We start from the raw sequence: 21962 nt of genomic DNA on the forward strand, positions 1-21962 counted from the left end.
AACCGCAGTCAGGAACCTCTAAGAGTTATAATACAATTTGTAGGTCAGGCCCTAACGATTGTTCTAATATGCTTTTGTCATGTGCTTCCGCTGTAAGTTGGTTTCAACTCTGCTATCATCTCTACTGCTTCACGGATGGGAGAGAAATCAATACTATGTTAGGACTGTTGCAATATTAATTTACAAATTGTTTACAATAACTGCCTCTTCCCCTGTTTCATTCAAGGGGGAAGCAGAGTGTTTCTGGATAACCAGTTATCCACTCAGCTGGTAAATGTTAAAAATACTTTTCTTACTTATATTTTTTTGTGATCATTTCTCATGGTCACTACTTTATGTTTAACTCTTTCACTGCCAGAGTTATTGTCATATTTTAAAATAGTCTTTTCTGAACAATACCCTACGTACTCATGCAAATGCTGGCACATTTTACAAAATTATGGTTCACACTGGTTTTTATTAACTATTTCTCTACCATGCCTTTCCTCACTTAAGGGGGTGGTTCACCTTTAAGCTTACTTTTAGTATGTTATATAATGCCCAATTCTAAGAAGCTTTTCAGTTGATCTTCATAAGATAATTTGAACCCTAGCAACCAGATAACTGTTTAAATTTCATTTATATAAACGTATAGAAATTGCACTATATACTGACTCGCCATTGACGCAGATGGTGCCATAACTATTGACACTTTGTCGTAACTCGTAGAGTTTTGTTGTCATCCCAACAATATACTTACAAGTACACAGTGGGACGAAATATCGTCCTGCTGAATCAAAAAAGGTGCAATACATAACTATAATTACTATAATAATAGAAAATTCAATTAAAAAAAAAAAATCACAGAACTGTGCAACACAAAATCAGTGCAGTGGTAAGGTAAAATGACTAAATGAATAAGCAGTACAGTACAAAAATAGTGCAATATTATAATTATTGAAGAGGGGTAAGCAGCATTATAAACATTGTGTTTTTTCTTCTTCCTTTCAATTATGCAATACAATAAATGTACAATGTGCAAGTTTATGCAAAAAATGTGATAATATTCAAATAATTATGAATGTAAACATACACACTTATAACTATATTAAATAAAAGAAAAGTGTTATATACAATATTATATAGTGTTATGTAGTCCAGAAAAGGTGTGAAGTAAAGAATCTAGTGTGGAGGAGGGCAGCATGGTGTTCAGGAGCCGGACTGCTTTGGGAAAGAAACTATTGCACAATCTCGCAGACTTGCTCCTGATGCTGCCGAGCCATTTTCCAGATGGAAGAGGAGTAAACAAGTGGTGGGAAGGATGGTAGGGGTCAACCATGATGCTAATGGCTTTATGAAAGCAGGGTGAGGTGTAAATATCCTTCAAACTGGGTAGAGAGTTGCTGATGATGCGCTCAGCAGTCCGCACAATCCTCTGAAGGGCTCTGCAGTCCGCACAATCCTCTGATAAGAGCACTAAGCAAAATTAGGAACTTACTCCTCGACCTGGAGGTCCTCCAGCTGTCTTTCTTCATTAAGGTCCTTAGCTGGTTCTCTGATTTTGATCATTCTACCTGGCACTTTGGGAAAATGTCACTTCAGATGCAGTTTTGACACACCATCCTGTAATTCAGTCAGACTGCTGTTAGTCCTACCAAGCTAAAAAAAGTCTTCAACCAAGGCCCCTGTGTGGCTGGTAAATGTGAGAAGAGAAAGTAAGGTTGTGAACAGAGCTGCAGTCATATCCCCTCATTCAATCATTTGCCCTGAATGGACAGTTTGGTGGCCCAGGCAGGTCTCCTGCTGTGTGACCACCTTTGGACAATACATATCCTTGAACTTACTCCAAGAAGTTATATTAATTATATGTATGTAAGTATGTACAGTATATATATATATATGTAAAAAAAAGGGGAAGTTCATACTTCAAAGAAATGCCCTTACACAGGGATTGCTATTCCATATATTGCAATTGCAGCTTAGTAGCTTAGTGCACAATGTCTTAATGTCCTATATATATTGATAATGGGTGAGTGCAGAGTGAATTTTAATGGTGAGTTATAGTGGTTTGGAATTTGGTGGTAAGCACAACTGTGTGTGTGTGTTTGTATTGGATCTGTTGGATCCGGAAACCCATTATCCAGAAAGCTTGTAATTAGGGGAAGGTCATCTCTAATAGACTCCATTTTAAGCAAATAATTAAAATTTTTTAAAAACTATTTACTTTTTCTCTGTAATAATAAAACAGTATGTTGTACTTGTAAGATATAATTAATCCTTATTGGAGGCAAAACAATTTAATTGGGTTTAATTAATGCTTAAATAATTTTTAGTAGACTTAAGGTATGGAAATCCATATTACGGAAAGATCCCTTATCTGTATTACTCCAGTCCCGAGTGTTCTGAATTAAAAGTCCCATATAAATGCATCTAAGGGTTTTAAAAATTCTGGTGCTACAACCCATTAAAAGATTCTGTCTGTCTGTGCCATTGAAATGTCTTTCATAATTACACAATAATGGTACTGCTCTGGAAGGCTGATTGGTCCGTTGGTAAAGTTAGAGGAAGACCTGAAAATTAAGACAAAGTAGCTGTCTTGTAATACATTGAGTGTTATCAAAAACGCATTGAATGGTGAAGGCTATGAGCTAAAAATGTGAATACATATGTGAGAGGTTTTTGGGTTAATAAGTAAAAGATGCCTCATAACATTTAAGCCAACCGAGAAATAGCCAAACATTAAATTAAAACAAGTTTAATGCTGTGTAGCTAAATAAATGATGCATGATAGCTATTCATATAAAAACAAAACCTCCATGCCAGACAATGCATGAGGGAATAAGCTAGAATGTAGCAAAAAGACTTTGTGGTCAGATGACACTAACATGAAACTAGTATGAAATATCCCCTCCTGTCCCTGCCTCATAGCAGACTTGTAAATACTGTATGCATTTATATCTATAGGACTAAGCTAATACTCAGCCAATGTCCATCTGTGGAGACCACCCCTATTGTGAAGCATAGCAGGGTCACTATCATGTGATATGGATGAAAACCTAAATCTTGTGGGAAGATTCTCAGGAAGAAAGAATAGCAGAGTAAAGTACAGATACCTCTTAAAACGGCACAGGTCTTTTACCCTGGATGAAAATGAAAAGGTAAATATTCTTTACAGATCACTCTGTAAAGAATCTAAATACAAGGATGCAACAACTTGAACATTGCAGCTCTAAATGATGAACATGATATCAGTTATATCCATATGCTACATAAATTGGAAGGAAAATTAAATAAATGCATAACTTTGCACAGTGTGGACAAGTGCAAAGTTATGCATTCTGGTAGAAATAATATATAAGTGTGAGTTACACACACTAGATAGTAGTGTGTTGGGTAGGTTTCTTTAATTGAGAAGGACCTGGGGATTTTTGTAAATAACAAGTTGTCTAGTTCCAGGCAGTGTTATTCTGTGGCTACTAAAGCAAATAAAGTGCTGTCTTGTATAAAAAAAGCTTTGACTAATTTTACCTCTTTATAGGTCCCTGGTAAGGCCTCACCTTGAGTAAGCAGTGCAGTCTTGGGCTCCAGTCCTTAAGAAGGATATTAATGAGCTGGAGAGAGTGCAGAGACTGCAACTAAACTGGTAAAGGGGATGGGAGATTTAAACTATGAGGTTAGACTGTCGAGGTTGGGGTTGTTTTCTCTGCAATAAAAGCCCTTGCAAGGGAACATGATAAATCTGTACAAGTACATTAGAGGGGATTATAGGCAGATAGGGGGTGTTCTTTTTTTCCCATAAAAAGGACCAGCGCACCAGAGGTCACCCCTATAGATTAGAGGAATGGAGCTTCCATTTGAAGCAACGTAGGTGGTTTTTCACGGTGAGGGCAGTGAGGTTGTGGAATGCCCTTCCTAGTGATGTTGTGATGGCGGATTCTGTTAATGCCTTTAAGATGGGCCTGGATGAGTTTTGAACAAGCTTTTATCCAAGACTATTGTGATACCAAAATCTACAGTTAGTATTGATGTTGGCATATACAGTGGCTTGCAAAAGTATTCGGCCCCCTTGAACTTTTCCACATTTTGTCACATTACAGCCACAAACCAAACATCAATCAATTTTATTGGAATTCCACGTGAAAGACCAATACAAAGTGGTGTACACGTGAGAAGTGGAACAAAAATCATACATGATTCCAAACATTTCTTACAAATAAATAACTGCAAAGTGGGGTGTGCGTAATTATTCAGCCCCCTTTGGTCTGAGTGCAGTCAGTTGCCCATAGACATTGCCTGATGAGTGCTAATGACTAAATAGAGTGCACCAGTGTGTAATCTAATGTCAGTACAAATACAGCTGCTCTGTGACGGCCTCAGAGGTTGTCTTAGAGAATATTGGGAGCAACAACACCATGAAGTCCAAAGAACACACCAGACAGGTCAGGGATAAAGTTATTGAGAAATTTAAAGCAGGCTTAGGCTACAAAAAGATTTCCAAAGCCTTGAACATCCCACGGAGCACTGTTCAAGCGATCATTCAGAAATGGAAGGAGTATGGCACAACTGTAAACCTACCAAGACAAGGCTGTCCACCTAAACTCACAGGCCGAACAAGGAGAGCACTGATCAGAAATGCAGCCAAGAGGCCCATGGTGACTCTGGACGAGCTGCAGAGATCTACAGCTCAGGTGGGGGAATCTGTCCATAGGACAACTATTAGTCGTGCACTGCACAAAGTTGGCCTTTATGGAAGAGTGGCAAGAAGAAAGCCATTGTTAACAGAAAAGCATAAGAAGTCCCATTTGCAGTTTGCCACAAGCCATGTGGGGGACACAGCAAACATGTGGAAGAAGGTGCTCTGGTCAGATGAGACCAAAGTGGAACTTTTTGGCCAAAATGCAAAACGCTATGTGTGGTGGAAAACTAACACTGCACATCACTCTGAACACACCATCCCCACTGTCAAATATGGTGGTGGCAGCATCATGCTCTGGGGGTGCTTCTCTTCAGCAGGGACAGGGAAGCTGGTCAGAGTTGATGGGAAGATGGATGGAGCCAAATACAGGGCAATCTTGGAAGAAAACCTCTTGGAGTCTGCAAAAGACTTGAGACTGGGGCGGAGGTTCACCTTCCAGCAGGACAACGACCCTAAACATAAAGCCAGGGCAACAATGGAATGGTTTAAAACAAAACATATCCATGTGTTAGAATGGCCCAGTCAAAGTCCAGATCTAAATCCAATCGAGAATCTGTGGCAAGATCTGAAAACTGCTGTTCACAAACGCTGTCCATCTAATCTGACTGAGCTGGAGCTGTTTTGCAAAGAAGAATGGGCAAGGATTTCAGTCTCTAGATGTGCAAAGCTGGTAGAGACATACCCTAAAAGACTGGCAGCTGTAATTGCAGCAAAAGGTGCTTCTACAAAGTATTGACTCAGGGGGCTGAATAATTACGCACACCCCACTTTGCAGTTATTTATTTGTTAAAAATGTTTGGAATCATGAATGATTTTCCTTCCACTTCTAACGTGTACACCACTTTGTATTGGTCTTTCACGTGGAATTCCAATAAAATTGATTCATGTTTGTGGCTGTAATGTGACAAAATGTGGAAAAGTTCAAGGGGGCCGAATACTTTTGCAAGCCACTGTATGGGTTATGTATGTGAGTGTATAGATAGGTCAAAATTTTGTCTGTTAATTGGCTGTGACCTTACATGTATGTGTGCTTTGGCTTGTTTGTGTGCAGGGGACTGCATCTTAGTAAACAAAATGGCAATTTTATATTTAGGATTACCTAATAAAAAAGTATATTTTTATTAAAACGCTTTGCTTAAATAAAGCAGGATTTTACATACAAGCTGTTTTATGTAATACATTTTTATAAGGCCCATATACCTATATACTAACCATGCTTACACAGAAGAAATGGTAATAAATCATTTATTCCTATAACGAAACCAATTCATTTTTTTAAATGTTTTTTACAAAACCCATTTTTCAGTATGCCTTTATTATTGTTAGTTTCACTGTGGCACATTTATGTGTGTTCACCTACTGTGTTATTATTTATAGAACATGCTGAATATTTCACGTTATTCAGTTATATGACACAGCACTTATTTTCCTGTATGTTGAAACAACGTTGATAAGAGTTTTTATCTTGGGTATTGAATGTCATTCCTCTCATTTTTCAAAATGTAAGTAAGCGGAGGTTCCTCGGGAAGCAGACATTCTCCAAGGTAAAAAATCAATCTTCTCAGTGAAGTAAGGAAACCTTGCCTACCACGTGTGGGATTTGTTGCTGTTAAAGACATGCAGTATATAGGCTAACTTCTCTCCATATCTTGGAGATTTACAGCTGCATTGCTACAGGCTAGAAAGATATGCTTTATGACAGGTCTCTTTGTCAGTATTACAGTATTACAAATTACCAAATCATAGTGGAACAGGTTTGCATTGCCTTTAACCTAATGTGGCTGTATAATGAATGTAAATGTATTGGTGTTTGTAGGTGAGCCGTAAATGGAGAGTGCTAGCCTCTGAGGGAAAGCACATACAGCTTTTAATCTTGGCATGCTTTTTTTTCTAGAAATATCTCAAAGGTTAGAAAGAGCTCCAGGGAGAATGGTCAGCTAGCAGATATTTAACAGCTAAAGCACATCCACATCACTTCTCTCACAATAGTATAATATAGATAAAGTGACCTCTATGGTTACACCTCCCCATTCAACAAAGGTTCTGAGAACAGCATTACAAACGTAAAGCGTATTCTTTAGTAAACATATTTAAAATAAAGGGAAAGTTTTCCAAATGACATAAAAAGTCAGGCAGGGATATAGTAGTGTGCCTGAATTCGCACAAATGAAATGGGGGCGAAGGGTTGGGGTGAGAAACCCCTCCCCAAAAATAAAAAATGGAACAGCAACCAGTGGAAGGCCCTCCAATCACACCCAATACTACGTTATTAGGAATTAACAGAAGTCACAACGCTTTGCCTTTCAATAGCTACAAGTTGGCGTGCTGCTGGAATCACCCCCAAATTTTCACTGAGGAGCTTCAGTTTTAGATTCTGTTAGGCAGGATGTTGGAACTCACAGTAATGTATTGCATTTTGTTTAAAACTTGGGGGTGATTCCAGCAGCATGCCAACAGGCATTGGAAATCTTGTTAATTCCTAACAATTTTGGGTGGAAGTGGAGGGGACTACTGGTTCCTGATCCATTACTACATATTTTTGGGAGGCACATGTGGGACATCCCTGTCTGATTGAATTTTTTCTATGGTTTAGGAAACTTTCACTTTATTTTAAATATTTTTAATAAAGGTTAAGTTTTAAATTTGGAAAGCTGTTCTCAGAAACACTGCCAAATGGCCTTGCACACCTTTTGTTCCACATGTGGAAGGTACATTCTCTGCACTTGATTTGTTTGGTTGACTTCTCTAACAATCAGTGCATGGCATTACCATTGTGTTTCTGTGCATAGTAAAGGGCCAACTCTCGGCACAGGAAAGTGTCTGAGGCACAAGGTTTGAGGGCATTGGTGCATAGATGCATCTGCATGGATTTCACTGAGCTCTTGATTTAAAGATTCAATACTTGCCTTGAACAACTATTTAGTATGTTGATGTAAACATCAAAAGAGTCACCAAGCCATCGTGCATAGGAATAATTTCAGGTAACATCCTCTGTCCAAATTTCATGAAGTTTCAAATATATTTATGAATATTGTCTTCACTGATATAGAAACTAAGTAAGTGGCTTTTCCAGCTGCTAAATAGTGGTTCTTGCATCTTAAAATGATAATCCTGTAACAAGGAAAATCTGTTTCCCAGTCCCTAGACAGAGGGGTGCTTCATTTGTCTAAAGAATCTCATTACTTTCCTTTCCCATAATATGTCTTTGTCTCTCTGGCTATCCCCTTTCATTTCTAAAGTGCTGGATAAATTGTATTCACTATATAAAATATAATAATGATTTCTAGGGATGGCAATTGTGTGTATAATATTTTCTCTATATAAAAAATAAAACTTTCAGTGGGTTGCATTTGTGTGTATAATAATCCTCCTGGTTTGCTGAGCTTTGTGGCTGTTTGATTGATAGATTCCTCACAATTTGTCTAACTGTAGGCAAGCAGTATGGTGCATAGAAGAAACCTTTATGCGTATACACCATCCTGTGCTGTGGCTTTCTAAATCCCTGGCTGCCATCACCTAATGCCTTTCTGTCTCTCAGAGTGAGTTAGCACCTGCTTATGGGAAACTAATGCAGCAAGCAATTGTCACTGCTCAATACATGGCAGAATGGTCCTATTCATGAGCTGCAAATACTTCTGTGGCAAAAACATTTGTTATCAGCTTATGAAAATATGTTGATCTCTGCATCTGTTTTAATAGCACAGCCATTTCATACATTAGTTTTAAAGTGTTAAAGTGCGTAAAGTGCTTTATAATGGATAACCTTTTATTAAGCAGCTGGGGTAGTTCACCTTACACACAGTAGCGTAACTACAGCAAATGCTCCAAAACATTGGTAAGTTGGCTTACACAGTAGCGTAACTACGGCAAATGCATTTAATTGCCCCAAAACATTGGTAAATTGGCTACTCTACCAAGATTATATTGAAATTGCTCATTAATTAGGGTCTCCTTGGGTCCTCTACTCCCTGGGCCCCTCTGCAAGGTTTAGGTCTCTAAATTGCAGGTTTGGTCCCTACTTCTGTTTGGAAATTACTAACATTACAAAACATCATTATAGTACATATACATGATCGATTATCCAGAAACTCGTTATCCAGAAAGATCCAAATATACAGAAAGGTTGTCCCTTTTCTCTGTATAGGTATAGGACCTGTTGTCTCGAATGCTTAGTACCTGGGGTTTTCTGGATAAGGGGTCTTTCCATAAATTGGATCTCCATTTCTTACGTGTACTGAAAAATCATTTAAACATTAATTAAACCCAGTAAGATTGTTTTGCCTCCTGTAAGGACGGATTATATCTTAGTTGGGATGAAGTGCAGGGTACTGTTTTATTAGAGAAAAGAAAATCATTTTTAAACATGTGAATCATTTGCTTAAAATGGACTCTATGGTAGATGTCCTTCCCGTAATTCAGAGCTTTCTGGATAACAGATACGTGTAATAATAAAACAGTACCTTGTACTTGATCCCAATTAAGATATAATAAATCCTTACTGGTTGGAAACAGCCCTGTTGGGTTTATTTAATGTTTAGCAGGTATGAAGGTTATATTACAGAAAGATTCCTTATCTGGAAAACCACAAGTCCTTGTCATTCTGAATAACAGGTTCCATACCTGTAGTTTTCACAAAACATCGGTTCCTCCCTTGGCCAGGACATGACAAGTGATTTTGAAACTACTGTATAGGGCTTATGTACGCTGTGAGCAATGTGCAATTTAGACTGCAATCACCATGCAGTTTTCCCAGTATCCCAGCGTCATTATGGTCGTAAAGGGGCAGATTCTCCTGACACAATTGATTTAAGATGCCAAAATTGCTGGGTACAAAGGGAACCCTGGAGCTACCACCTGGTCAGGAAGTGCTGGTAGCTCCAGGGTTCTGATTGCACTAGCGAATGTAAATGAGTTTTTCAATTTTTGGGGGCATAATAAAACTAAAACATTTGAGTTTTGGAAGCCCTAATTCGAATTTGAGTTTTAATGCTTAAAAAATTCATATTGCTGTAATACATCAGCCCCTTGGTAAGTATTTAGATTTTACTCAACTGCGTTAGGGACCCCTGAAAAAGGTAAGTAAGAAAGAGATTTCCCTCTCCTGGCTGGTGCATTTTTCTCCTAAAAGGGTCTCTGGCCCAAGTAAAAAAGCATAGAAGCATATTTATCAGTGGGTCTGAAGAGTTCACCATTTGATAAATGCCCAGAATGAATAGAAAGTGGGTGAATTTTTCTGTGGTAAGCTCTAATCTCACATTTAAATCTCACATAAATGTGCCCTTTAGTGTTTAAATTCACATGTGAATTCTTCTTTCCTTGTCCTGTATAACATTTATTTGCCTATCCTTGTGGTTCAGTTGTTATACTTACGAACGTATTTCTTTTAGGACGCAGAAAACAAGCCATTGCTATCGCATTGTGTACCGACATATGGAACGGACTCTTTCGCAGATGGAAATCAACGTGCTGCATAAGAACATCGAACAATCAGCAGTACAAGAGTTGGGCGTTGAAGGAAGGTTTTAGTTACATATTGCCGTGTTAATACTTTATTTGCAGAAATAGTATGTTAAAAAATAAACATTTTCTGTTATGGTTCTGAAAATGAATGTAAATAAAACTGAAACTTTAGCACAATGTATGAATGGCTTTATATAGGGCTACTATGGCCAGTTTGTAGAAAGTAATGCATTTAGGCACACTTTTTGTTTTTGTCACTTTGCTTAGATTCTGGGTTCATGCAGTTTGCCATGTGACTAGATGTACATTTATTAACAGTGAAGGCAAATATCAACGCTGATGTTGCCCATATGAACCAATCAGATCTTTGCTTTTGTTTTTTTAACTTGAAAAAAAAACGGCCCTAAATGTAAGAAGTTCATGTCATATTTACAACAACAGTGGAGACAAATATTACCAGTGACGTTGTCCATAGCAACCATTCCGAAAACAGTTGGATTAGTGTTGTAGGTCGCTCCAACTTTGGGTCAGCCAGCTACATGTGATAGAACATTATTATTCACTTGCCCCTCAGTGGAAACCTTGATCAGATGGCACAAGGAGTGGTAAAATCAGCCCTACCTAGGGTGCAAAAATGCAGGGAAATGAGGATGGGCAGCTTAAAGTCTGCTGCATGAACAGATCCAATAAGAAAATATATATGAATCACACCAAGATGGTGTATGGAGTGTGGTTTTTCTACAAAGCCTTATTAAATTTTGGATTTGGGTGTTAAAATATATATTTAGGGTCAGACGGTTTAACAGTAAAATGAAACATTCAGGTTTATTGTAAAGGATAGAATATGTGTTCTTTGGTATAAGGAAGAACTTTCTTCATTTTTCCTTTTCTTCATTTCTTTCTTTGTCATTTTCCAGCCTCAGCTACTTCAGTATGCAATTGAGAAACACTATTATATGAAATAAAATCAGTAGTCACAAGTCACAAATCAAGTAAAAAATAGACAGGCATCTCAAATAATCTAAACAAATCTGATATTTTAGGCATTTCTGATAATCTTTTTTTTTTTTTTTTGCATTCACATACCAATAATGGCACTGTCCGGTTTCATAGTTATAACTTTGACACTATATTCTGCTGGAATGTCAGATATTATGTGCCAGTGGCTTGCGTTTTCTTTGGTGTGGTGTGAAATGTCATCACTTGTGGCTTGTTCAGTGCACATTCCCTGGTCCCCTGTTTCCTAGTAAACTAGTATTTTGTGCAAGTCCATATACTTTCAAAAACGGGTTTTTAGTTACAAAGCTATGACAAGTCGCCATACCACATCAAGGTAGACCTCATATGAGGGTCATAATTATTTAACTCCAGTCATACTTTTAAAGGCTGGCACCTCCCTGCATTTGTAAAGGCAGAAGACCACCATTAGTGGGACGGGTATGGGGGTGCTACAACCACATGGAAATTTGTCATTCTGCCTACAGAGGAATTCAGAAATACACAAATACACAAAAAATACAGAAATACACAAAAAGTAGGGTTGTGTGAGCCCTCCAAGGCTAAGTAAAAGTAAAGTACAAAGGACGTGCAACTTATCTGACCAAATTAGCTACAAGAATACAAATTGGTCAGTGCACAATCTGGTCCCCATCATGTTATGTTACAGCTGAGTTTGGGCTTGAATGTGCCTGTGTCAGTACGGGTCGATAAGGAAAAATGGCTGCTTTTTGTCCTGCTCCCTCCTGCGGTGGAATGCCGGAAAAAAAACAGCAGCAGAACACAGGGCAGAATATTCATGTAAAAGTGCCCTTAAGCAGACTGAGCCGACAAATTGGTCCTAGGTGCAAGTTGCAAACAAGTGTGTGTAAGAGAAGGTACCTTTATTATTCACTTAAAATAAACTAGTTTATGGTAGCTATAATTTAGACTAGAAAAATCTTAGATTATTAAAGGAACTGAAACACCAAAAAATGAAATGGTATAAAAGTAATTCAAATATAATGTACTGTTGCCCAGAGTTGGTAAAAGTTCTGTGTTTGCTTTAGAAACTTGACTTTAATTTATAAAATGTCCTGCTGTGTAGCCACGGGGGCAGCCATTCAAGCTGGAAAAAGGAGAAAAGGCACAGATTACGTAGCAGATATCAGATAAAATGACATACTCTGTACTCTACAGAGCTTATCTGTTATCTGCTACGTAACCTGTTCTCCTTTTTTCCAGCTTGAATTGCTGCCCCCGTGGATACACAGCAGGGTATTTATATAAACTATAGTAGCGTTCCTGAAGCAAACACACCAGTGTTACCAGTGCAGGGCAACAGTACATTATATTTAAATACTTTGATACATTTTCATTTTTTGGTATTACTGTTCCTTTAAATGATAGATGAGATAAAGGAATGAAAAGTAAACTGGTTGCTCTTTAGTAGCAAATAAAGTCCCCTTGGCTAAGACATCATTGATTCAATATTACTGTAATATAAGATGGGGTTAAGGATTAAAAGTGAGTGCAAATATACAAAATTGTCATTCATTTCAAAGCAATTATACTTTTTGACCTTAACACCACTATATATAACCCTGAAATAAATGTAGCAATTTAGTAAAGTAAAAAGGTGAGCATGTTACATTAAAAAAATGACAAAAAATACTACAGATTGACAGGACTATTTGAAATCTTCAACCAACAGCATTTCAGCAACTTCTCCCTGTTTGATACATTCAGGTGGTTTAAATGCCTCTCTTAAAACCAGTTGCTGCCAAATGACCAATAAGATGCAATTATTTACATGAAAGTGGAATGATTCTTATCACACATTTTATATCTTATACTATTATAACAGTATTGGGAGCCACCATCAGTGGCAGTGACGCCCATAGGCTACATCATTTAACCATAAAATAAACCCAATGAAATTCTTTTGCCCCATAAGGATTAATTATATATTGGTTTAAGATCATGTACAAGGTACTGTTTTATTATTACAGAGAAAAAATAAATCCTTTGTTTAAAATAGAGTTTATGGGAGATGGTATTCCTATAATGTAGTGTATATGTATATACCTGTATATGGAAGTAAATGTTTGGAATGAGCAGTGCATACTTTGAGAAGACGCACATAAAAAAAATAAGCTTGGTGCTTTGTGTGCTAACAGATTATATAGCTTCCCCTTATCCGGAAACCCGTTATCCCGAAAGCTCCGAATTACGGAAAGCCCGTCTCCCATAGACTCCATTATAAGCAAATAATTCAGAATTTTAAAACTGATTTTCTTTTTTTATGTAGAAATAAAACAGAACCTTGTACTTGATCCCAACTAAGATATAATTAATCCTTATTGGATGCAAAACAATCCTATTGGGTTTAATTAATGTTTTATTAATTTTTTAGTAGACTTAAGGTATGGAGATCCAAATTATGGAAAGACCCCTTATCCGGAATACCCTTGGTCCCGAGCATTCTGGATAATGGGTCCTATACCTGTACAAGTAAGTGGATAAAGGCTTATTTTTCCTACGCCAGTAGTTTAAGCTTAGTATCCAGACTCTTAAACCAACTCTTTAATTATCGCTCCCCTGCTGCACAGTGCAATAGATTGTGTTCGCACTTAATAAATCGGATGTAATGAGCATTATAGTTCTTCAATTAAATTTCAGTGGCCCCTTTATGGAATTTAGTGCAAATGTCAGTTATTTATTAAGCAATGCCTTTTTCCTTAAAATAGATGTCTGTAGGAGAAGTTCAGTGTGACCTTTTTTGTGTGGAAATCTTTTTCGTGCATCTCTCTGTTTCCTTATGAATATGCTGAACAATGAGAGGTAACATACTGTAGAACTGGGAGTTGGCAGTGAAGGAACTTTCTAGAAGAGATTCATGCTCAAGATTATTTGTATAACAGATAAAAGCCACAAATATGTCACATGACCTACAAAACCTTGGCACCCCCCTTTCCTATTTTAAAAAGGATGAGAAGTAATACTGGGGTACCCTAAACTGTAAGCTCTTAGCCATGTGCCTTTATATGGTCATAGAACTCTTTGGTTACTCGTAAAAAGCTGATATTATTCTCTATATTATCACAGTTGTATTTGTCAGAGTACTGTATGTTTTTCTGAACCTGCGTCATGGGATAGATCCTGCTTTGTGTTCAGGTATTTACAATATAATGTGGCAGCTGAAACTTTATTAAAATGTCTTTCTATTCAGTCCTATGGAATTTTTAGAACTATATTTATCAATAGGTAAAAGTTAATGTTCACCATTTGATATCTACGCTTCTAAAGATCCCATAGGAATAAATAGAGAGTGGGTGAATTTTCTGTGGTGAGCTCTAATCTTACATTTTGATAAATCTGACCCTTATTTTCATACATAGCAGCCAAGGCTGACAAATGTATATATGCAGAGCTGTGCCACAGGAGTTGATAGCACCTAAGTTTTAACCCCCCTTTCTCATATTTCCTGTGACATCCATCTTCAAGCCTCTGGCACATGTGTGTAGGGTCAGGCAGGGGCCTTACGACCCATAGTGCCGCCCTGAGCCAAGGTGATGCCGTTTTTTTGCATCGGAGGGGGGCTGCATCGCTAGTGCAGGGAGAGCAGTAGCGCTCTTTGCACTAAAAGAGCCGAAATTTTGATATAAATACGGTAACTTACCAGGAGTGGCTTTTTGCTTGCTCGCTTTAGCTCACCTCATTGCAGCAACGCCCCTGGGGTGCAAGTATCGACAGTGCCCAAGGCAAAGCCCTGTCAGCGTTTGCTCCCCACTCAGGCTGCATTATAGCATTTCATAACCATCTTGTAAGGCCGCAAATGTATGTATGTATGTATGTATGTATAACTTTATTTAGAAAGGGTATGCAGCGCTGTACAATCTTACGAAATTACACACTGGGAGGACAAGTGTTATAATAAATAAATACAATAAATATATATATATATATATATATAAATACACAGGGAATAAGTGCCATGTGGTATGAAACACAGTAGGAAGCAGGTCCCTGCCCAGTAGAGCTTACAATCTAAGCAAATAAAGATCATTAGCTTTTTTTAAGGAACAGTCTTTGTATTTGATTCTGTATCTGCCACAATCATACTCTAAGAAGGTAAGCTGTCTGTCTTTAATAGTGTTGGTACCCTGGGTTCAACAAACCATTCCGGGGGGTCCCCATTATGTATGTAAACAAGGACAGCCTTCAGGTTTCAATGAATGCCAAGAGTTGTACTTCTATAGCTGAAGGGCTGGGATCTTGCCATATTGTCCCTATTATACCTATTATACTCACTTTATCTCCTTTTAGAGGCTACTTTATAGGACATAACAAGGCATCTCTGTTTTGATTTCGCAAGAAGAAGTTCCCAGACTGTGTGGCTTGGAACAGTGACCCTGAAAGTCAGGATAAGATAGGATGGACCTTCAGGTAGTTTGACAACCACTGTTTTAAAGGCATCTCTGCCAGCCTGTCACAGCATCCCAAAGAAACTCAGAGCTTAAACAGCATTATTCTTCCTGTAGTTGAAAATCTGATTAAAATTTCATTCTAGGGCTCAATCATAGAAATGCAACCCACAACATTTTGTGCATTAAAACACTATGAACAGAGGTACATGCTATAATGTACAGTTCTCTGTGCTTGAACCTTATGCCAGAAATGCTAGTTGCTTCCACTAGAGAGATAGGAGCAAAGAACCTGATGCCCAGATGCTTGTGAGCCCTGGAATGAATACCTGCCTTGAGAAGATATTACATTGAGGGCTCCCTTGTGTGTCTACAGATTTGACAGTCGCAGCTGACTTGTATCTAATGAACCAGGCAATAATGCTGTATCCAGCGATGTGAGCAATGATGCAGTTCTTGCTTGATGTCATCGAAAGCAACTTTCCTGCTATTTACCGACATTGCTGCCTTTTCCATAACAGTTAAAGTGGACTTATTTTTTGTAAACTAACCTTATGGTTTTTTAACTCCTTAAATATTCTTATTTCTCTTTTGTCATTTTCTACTTCTTTCTGAGATTTTCAACTCTTCTTTGGAGTATGATACAGTGGGTAGAACCACACTTAGTTGCATTGCTCCTCTTGAACTTTGTTTGTGCCTTTTAGCATTTCCTCTGTCACTCTATGTAAAACAATATGCTTGCGTATAACAAAAACAGTGTCTAAATGCCATTACTGGCAGGACAATCCCTTTCAAAACCAACTTTATAAATGGCTTATCTGTGCAAAGGTCTTCAGGACACATTCACTTATCCTGATGCAGTGAGCAAAATCAATTGCAGCCACAATTGGCATGTTTTTTCCCACCATGCACTATTTCCCAGAATTCATGTGTCATTACAGGTGCAATGCGGGTGTTGAATTGGATGCAATAGCACTAATCTGATTATGTGTCTGATTAGTCAAAATGAATGCATTGTGAGTAGGGCTTTGGTCCATATCTAAGAATTTATGTACAGGTTGAAAAATAGATGACATAGATCTAAACTATGGGTCACTATAGAATATACTAACAAGCAGAAAACTAAAATAATGAACTTGGCAACCAATGTATCTACTTAGGTGATATACATACTTACCCCACCCTTACATACTTACCCCACTGATGAATGTAAGCTCCTTGTAGCTTTGCCTAATTCAATTGACTGTTAGATCATAAATATGAATATCTGGTTAACTCATTACATTTTGTAAGATGGAACTCTAAGGGGCAGAAATATAAAAATGTGAGTTTAGAGCTTAATACATAAAAACTCACCAACATTCTAATCATTCCTATGGGATTTCTAAAAGCATATTTATCAACGGGGGAAAGTTAAAACTCACCTTTTGATAAATATGCCTCTAAAAATCCCATAGGAATGAATAGAACATGGGTGAGTTTATATATATTAAGCTATTAACTCATATTTTGATAAATGCCCCTAAGCGTTAATTTGATTAAATGTTTTAAAATAAGTTATGAACTCTCTGAGGATAGATCTGCCTATAGAATTAACTTCACCTTCAGTTCTTTGACTCAAATTGAACCCTAACATTCCAACTTATAACTAAATAGGAAATCATTTGGGATAGCCAGCACACCAACTCAGTTGTAAAGAGAAAACAGTTCACTCTGATTGGATCTTCTGTACAATGTTTCCAGATAAATGCAAACTGCACACAAGCAAACCAGCGCCAATACTTACATTTGAGAATGGGCTACACTAAGAAGAATAGGTCAATTGATTGGGTTGCCATTATAAATCCATTATAAAAACAGCTTTATTTTCCCTATTGATATTTATTGGCCTCCTCATAGAAGTCAATGCACATGTTATTGATTATTTTAACCTATGCCTGAGCCCTAAAAAGAGATGTTTTCTGTTGCAAATGTTCATTTTGACCTTTATGACTTTAAGAGTGACTCTTCTTTTTAATGCTGAAAGTAACATAAAATGTTCATCTGAAGTTTCCTGGATGACTTTATACTGAGTTTGTTAAGGTTGTTATTAAATATTTATTTATACTCAAGACTCATGGAATCTGAACAAATGCAGATGTGGCTATTCCTATGCACAACGGAAGTTGTGGTTCTTGGATTTGCAGTGTTGGGATGGGATGTTATTGCAGGTCTGCAGTGCAACAGCACTGAACCACATCAATTCACACAAACACAACAGCGTCTCTTGGTGGCACTGTTTACACCCTTTGAATGGAATATCATAGAACACTGAAGGTCTCTATGTAAAAAGAATTGAGGCCCAATGGTTTGGAAGTGCTTCCCATTGCCATCAATGGAAAGTAACCAATAGTGATCCTCTGTGTTTTGATTTAATGGTGCTCCTGAATTGTGCATTACCACATTACAAGCTAAGGATATATATATGTGACTGCAGGGGTTTACAGGCAGTAGAACTTATGGTAAACTGGTTTTTATAATCTCCATAGTCACCTTAATGAGAACACAGTGATCAAAGTATGCATTTTAGCTGACAGCTCCTTCCTACATACCTATATAAGCCATCTAATGCGTGTGCTTCACAGCTAAGGTCCTGACCATACATACATAATCTACAAAGCAAGTTAGCAGTGAAACATGCAAAACATGAAACATGCAAAACATTTAATGGTTACAAATAAATACAGAATCAAAAAATGAAACATACTATATCAAATGACATAAGGGTGCATCCAGTGCTACATGGTTTCAGTACTCCGCCCTCCCGCACTGGGATGCACCCTTATGTCATTTGATACAGTATGTTTCATTTTTTGATTCTGTATTTATTTGTAACCATTAAATGTTAAAAACTGCTTCACTGCTAACTTGCTTTGTAGTTTATGTAAGCATTTACTAATCACCCTTTTAAAAGCAAACATGTTTTTAGTTGCTATGTGTTACTGCTCCTGGGCAAGCGTAGTACCTTTTATTACACATGGGGATAAATATTCTGAAAAACAGAATGTTTTTCAAAATGACAGTCAAAGCCAAATAACAGCTATAGAGACACAGGTATGTGGGATTGTGTGGTCATCTTAGAAAATCATTGAAATTTTACCAGCTCTCTGGCACTTTAACTGTACTAGAGATTTGTGCAAGGAGAATTTTACTCAGGAATATGATAATCAGCATTAGCTGCATTTCCCATTCAGATGAAAGAAATTGTCTCTCCGGTGGGATGAGAGGATTAATCACTGCAGTCATTTCTAAGAAGGCTGCAATGGTAACGTATGTCTATGTGGCATAAGCCTTATGATTGTGGCTGGAGACTATACAATGTCCTTGCATATATTGCCCAGGCTGAAATTGAACTCAGGGCCCCAGCAAGGCAGAAGTGCTATCCACAGAGCCACCCTGCTATACTGTTTTTGGAATCCATATTGATTTTCAGGTGCCTTAAATGTTTATATTGTCACCTTATCACTACAGTATAGTGCCTTGCAAAATCATTCAGATCCTTGACCAATTCTATCCTTTTACTGCATGCCTTTCTTTAAAGGGGAAGGAAAGGCAAAGTCACTTGGGGGTGCCAAAATGTTAAGCACCCCCAAGTGACTTTAACCGCTTACCTTGTACCCCGGGCTGGTGCCCCTGTTAGGAGAAAATAGCACCAGCCCGGGGCACCTGGAGCGCAGCACTTCCTCCTTCCGCCTTCCACTTCCTAAACTGCCGGTGGCCGGGCATGCACAGTAGAGCGAAAAAGCCGACTTAAATGTTTAAGTTCGGCTTTTCACTCTACTGCGCATGCGCGCGCAGCGAAGCCGGAAGGAGGAAGCGCCGGCAGCTACCCCGGGCTGGTGCTGTTTTCTCCTGACAGCGGCACCAGCCCGGGGTAAAAGGTAGGCGGTTAAAGTCACTTGGGGGTGCCTAACATTTTGGCACCCCCAAGTAACTTTACCTTTCTTTTTCCTTTAAGCTGTGTCTGAATAGTGGAGACTGCAGCTTGCACCTACTTGTGCTAAGCGTGCATTGGTAAATGAGCCTTTTGTTCTGAAGCCACTCCAATGTTTATTGTGCCTTAGGTTATTGTCTATGGTCCTGCTGATCTCATGACAAAAAAAACCTTTACCCACATGGCATCCATTTGCTGTATTATAGTTATGCTACAGGATATGGAGCATCCATTTGCTGTATGCCATAGGGCAGTGCTGTCCAACTGGCGGCCCGCGGGCCACCCTCTGTGTGGCCCCCACCTGTCTGGCTGCTTTGATGGTTTACCTTTGTCTAAGCTTTAAATGGTATCAGTACTGAGATTAACTGGCCCCCTGCATGGTTCATGCAGATTCAGGCTGTAACACCTTTTAATTTCTGCATTGTTCACCCCCTGCAGTGTTCACACCTCAGGCTCAGACTGAAAGTCCCACATTGCTCACCTGTTCACACCTCAAAAACCCACAAATAAACCCTGCACACTATAAAAAAGAACATAAACTGAGGTGGTACTGCAATTAAAAAGTATTTTATTATATAGTTGTTGTGCAGACTGTAGGAGCAGTACCAGCATTGTGTCACTGTATGCTGCCTGTGTGTGCCATACTCTGCCTGCCCTATGCTGCCTGTGTGCCACAGGCAGCATAGGCCAGGCAGAGTATGGCACACACAGGCAGGGCAGGGCAGGCAGAGTATGGCACACACAGGCAAGGTAGGGCAGGCAGAGTATGGCACACACAGGCAGGGTAGGGCAGGCAGAGTATGGCACACACAGGCAAGTTAGGGCAGGCAGAGTATGGCACACACAGGCAGGGTAGGGCAGGCAGAGTATGTCACAGACAGGCAGGGTAGGGCAGGCAGAGTATGGCACACACAGGCAGCATAGGGCAGGTAGAGTATGGCACACACAGGCAGCATATGGCACACACAGGCAGCATAGGGCAAGCAGAGTATGGCACACACAGGCAGCATAGGGCAGGCAGAGTATGGCACACACAGGCAGCATAGGGCAGGTAGAGTATAGCACACACAGGCAGCGTAGGGCACACACAGGTAGCATAGGGTAGGTAGAGTACGGCGCACACAGGCAGGGTAGGGACGGCAGAGTATGGCAGGCTTTTGCTGTACTAAACTGCTGGTCAAAACTGGCTTCCATTATTGGCCCTCCACCTTGTAGGCTGGAAACATTCAGGCCCTCGTTACCACAGAAGCTGGACAGCACTGCCATAGGGTATAGGGCATCTAGGTGCCTGGCAATGCTGCACTCTGTTCCTTAAGCAGGATTCCTTATCTGGCGTGAGAAGCAGAACTCATGTATACATGTGACTGCACAAGGCAATACTGATAAGTGCATGAACATTAAGGGGTGCAATTCTGTTCCACTTAGTGCTCTTGCACTTGCCTCTGGGGCAATGGTAAATGAGCCCTCTGATTTCAACCCAACTGAGAGAGTCTGTGGGACTATATCAAATTTAAGGTGCAAATCCTGGAGCACATCTGCTGGGAAGAGAGGGCCAAAATCATTTCTAAACAGTGTGCAAAACTGGTATGTACTTAAAGGAGAACTATACCCCCGGGCGCAAAAAGAACCCTTAACTATCATTGCCTTGACCAACCTCACCTCTCCCTTATCGCATAGTCCCTATCGCTAACCCCTAGCTAAAAATGCAGAGTAGCGCAGCAGCGTATCCGGCCAACATCTTCTTTGCAAATGAAAACTCTTCGGGTCTCTCCGTCAATACGAACCTGCTTGTGCATGCGCAGTTGGTGGTAGCAGGAAATCAGCTTCAATCAGCATGTACAAGCAGGTAGAGACCCGAAGAGTCTTCAGTTGGTAAGATGATGTAGGCCAGGTACGCAGCTGCGCTATTCTGCATTATTAGCTAGGGGTTAGCGATAGGGACAGAGTGTCAACTTAAAAACTATGCGATAAAGGAGAGGTGAGGGGGGGTCAGGCAATGATAAATAAAGGGGCTTGTGCCTGGGGCTATAGTTCTCCTTTAACCTTAAATTGTAATTGGTTCTACACAGTATTAAAGTGAGGCAACTGAAGGCAAAGAAAAAGTACATTTCAGTTTGTATTTTGTTTTCTAACATGACATTATGTTTGTTTGAAACTAATAATCACAGAGGAACTAAATATATTTGTATCTATATATATATCCAAAAAAAGACCAGCAACACCGAGTTATATTCCAAAAAGATCAATCGTGTATTAAAAATGCATGAACAGCCAACGTTACGTTTCAGTCCCCATCGGGACCTTTCTCAAGGCAACCATGCTAACCAACCCCAGGTTCTAGTTATCCATAGTGAACCAGCAAATAGGAAGTGACATCAGTGCACACATGCCATACAGCATGTAAAGTATATATATATATATATATATATATACATACACACTATATATACAT

The 21962-nt window shown here is 39.0% G+C and overlaps 1 protein-coding gene across 4 annotated transcripts in view; it reads left to right on the plus strand.

Annotated features, from left to right (window-relative positions):
* fars2 (phenylalanyl-tRNA synthetase 2, mitochondrial) overlaps nt 1-10306 on the plus strand; it is a 203594-nt gene extending 193288 nt beyond the window's left edge. For 2 of the 4 annotated variants that reach the window (XM_031903831.1, XM_031903828.1), the window contains one exon: nt 10063-10306. In XM_031903831.1, coding sequence (XP_031759691.1) covers nt 10063-10201 — 139 coding nt within the window. In that variant the 3' untranslated portion in view covers nt 10202-10306. The remainder of the gene's footprint in view (nt 1-10062) is intronic. The other 2 variants (XM_031903829.1, XM_031903830.1) reach the window with 1 other exon arrangement.
* Nucleotides 10307-21962: the final 11656 nt, after the last annotated feature.

The sequence above is a fragment of the Xenopus tropicalis genome, chromosome 6, assembly GCF_000004195.4.
Source record: "Xenopus tropicalis strain Nigerian chromosome 6, UCB_Xtro_10.0, whole genome shotgun sequence".
NCBI lineage: Eukaryota > Metazoa > Chordata > Amphibia > Anura > Pipidae > Xenopus > Xenopus tropicalis.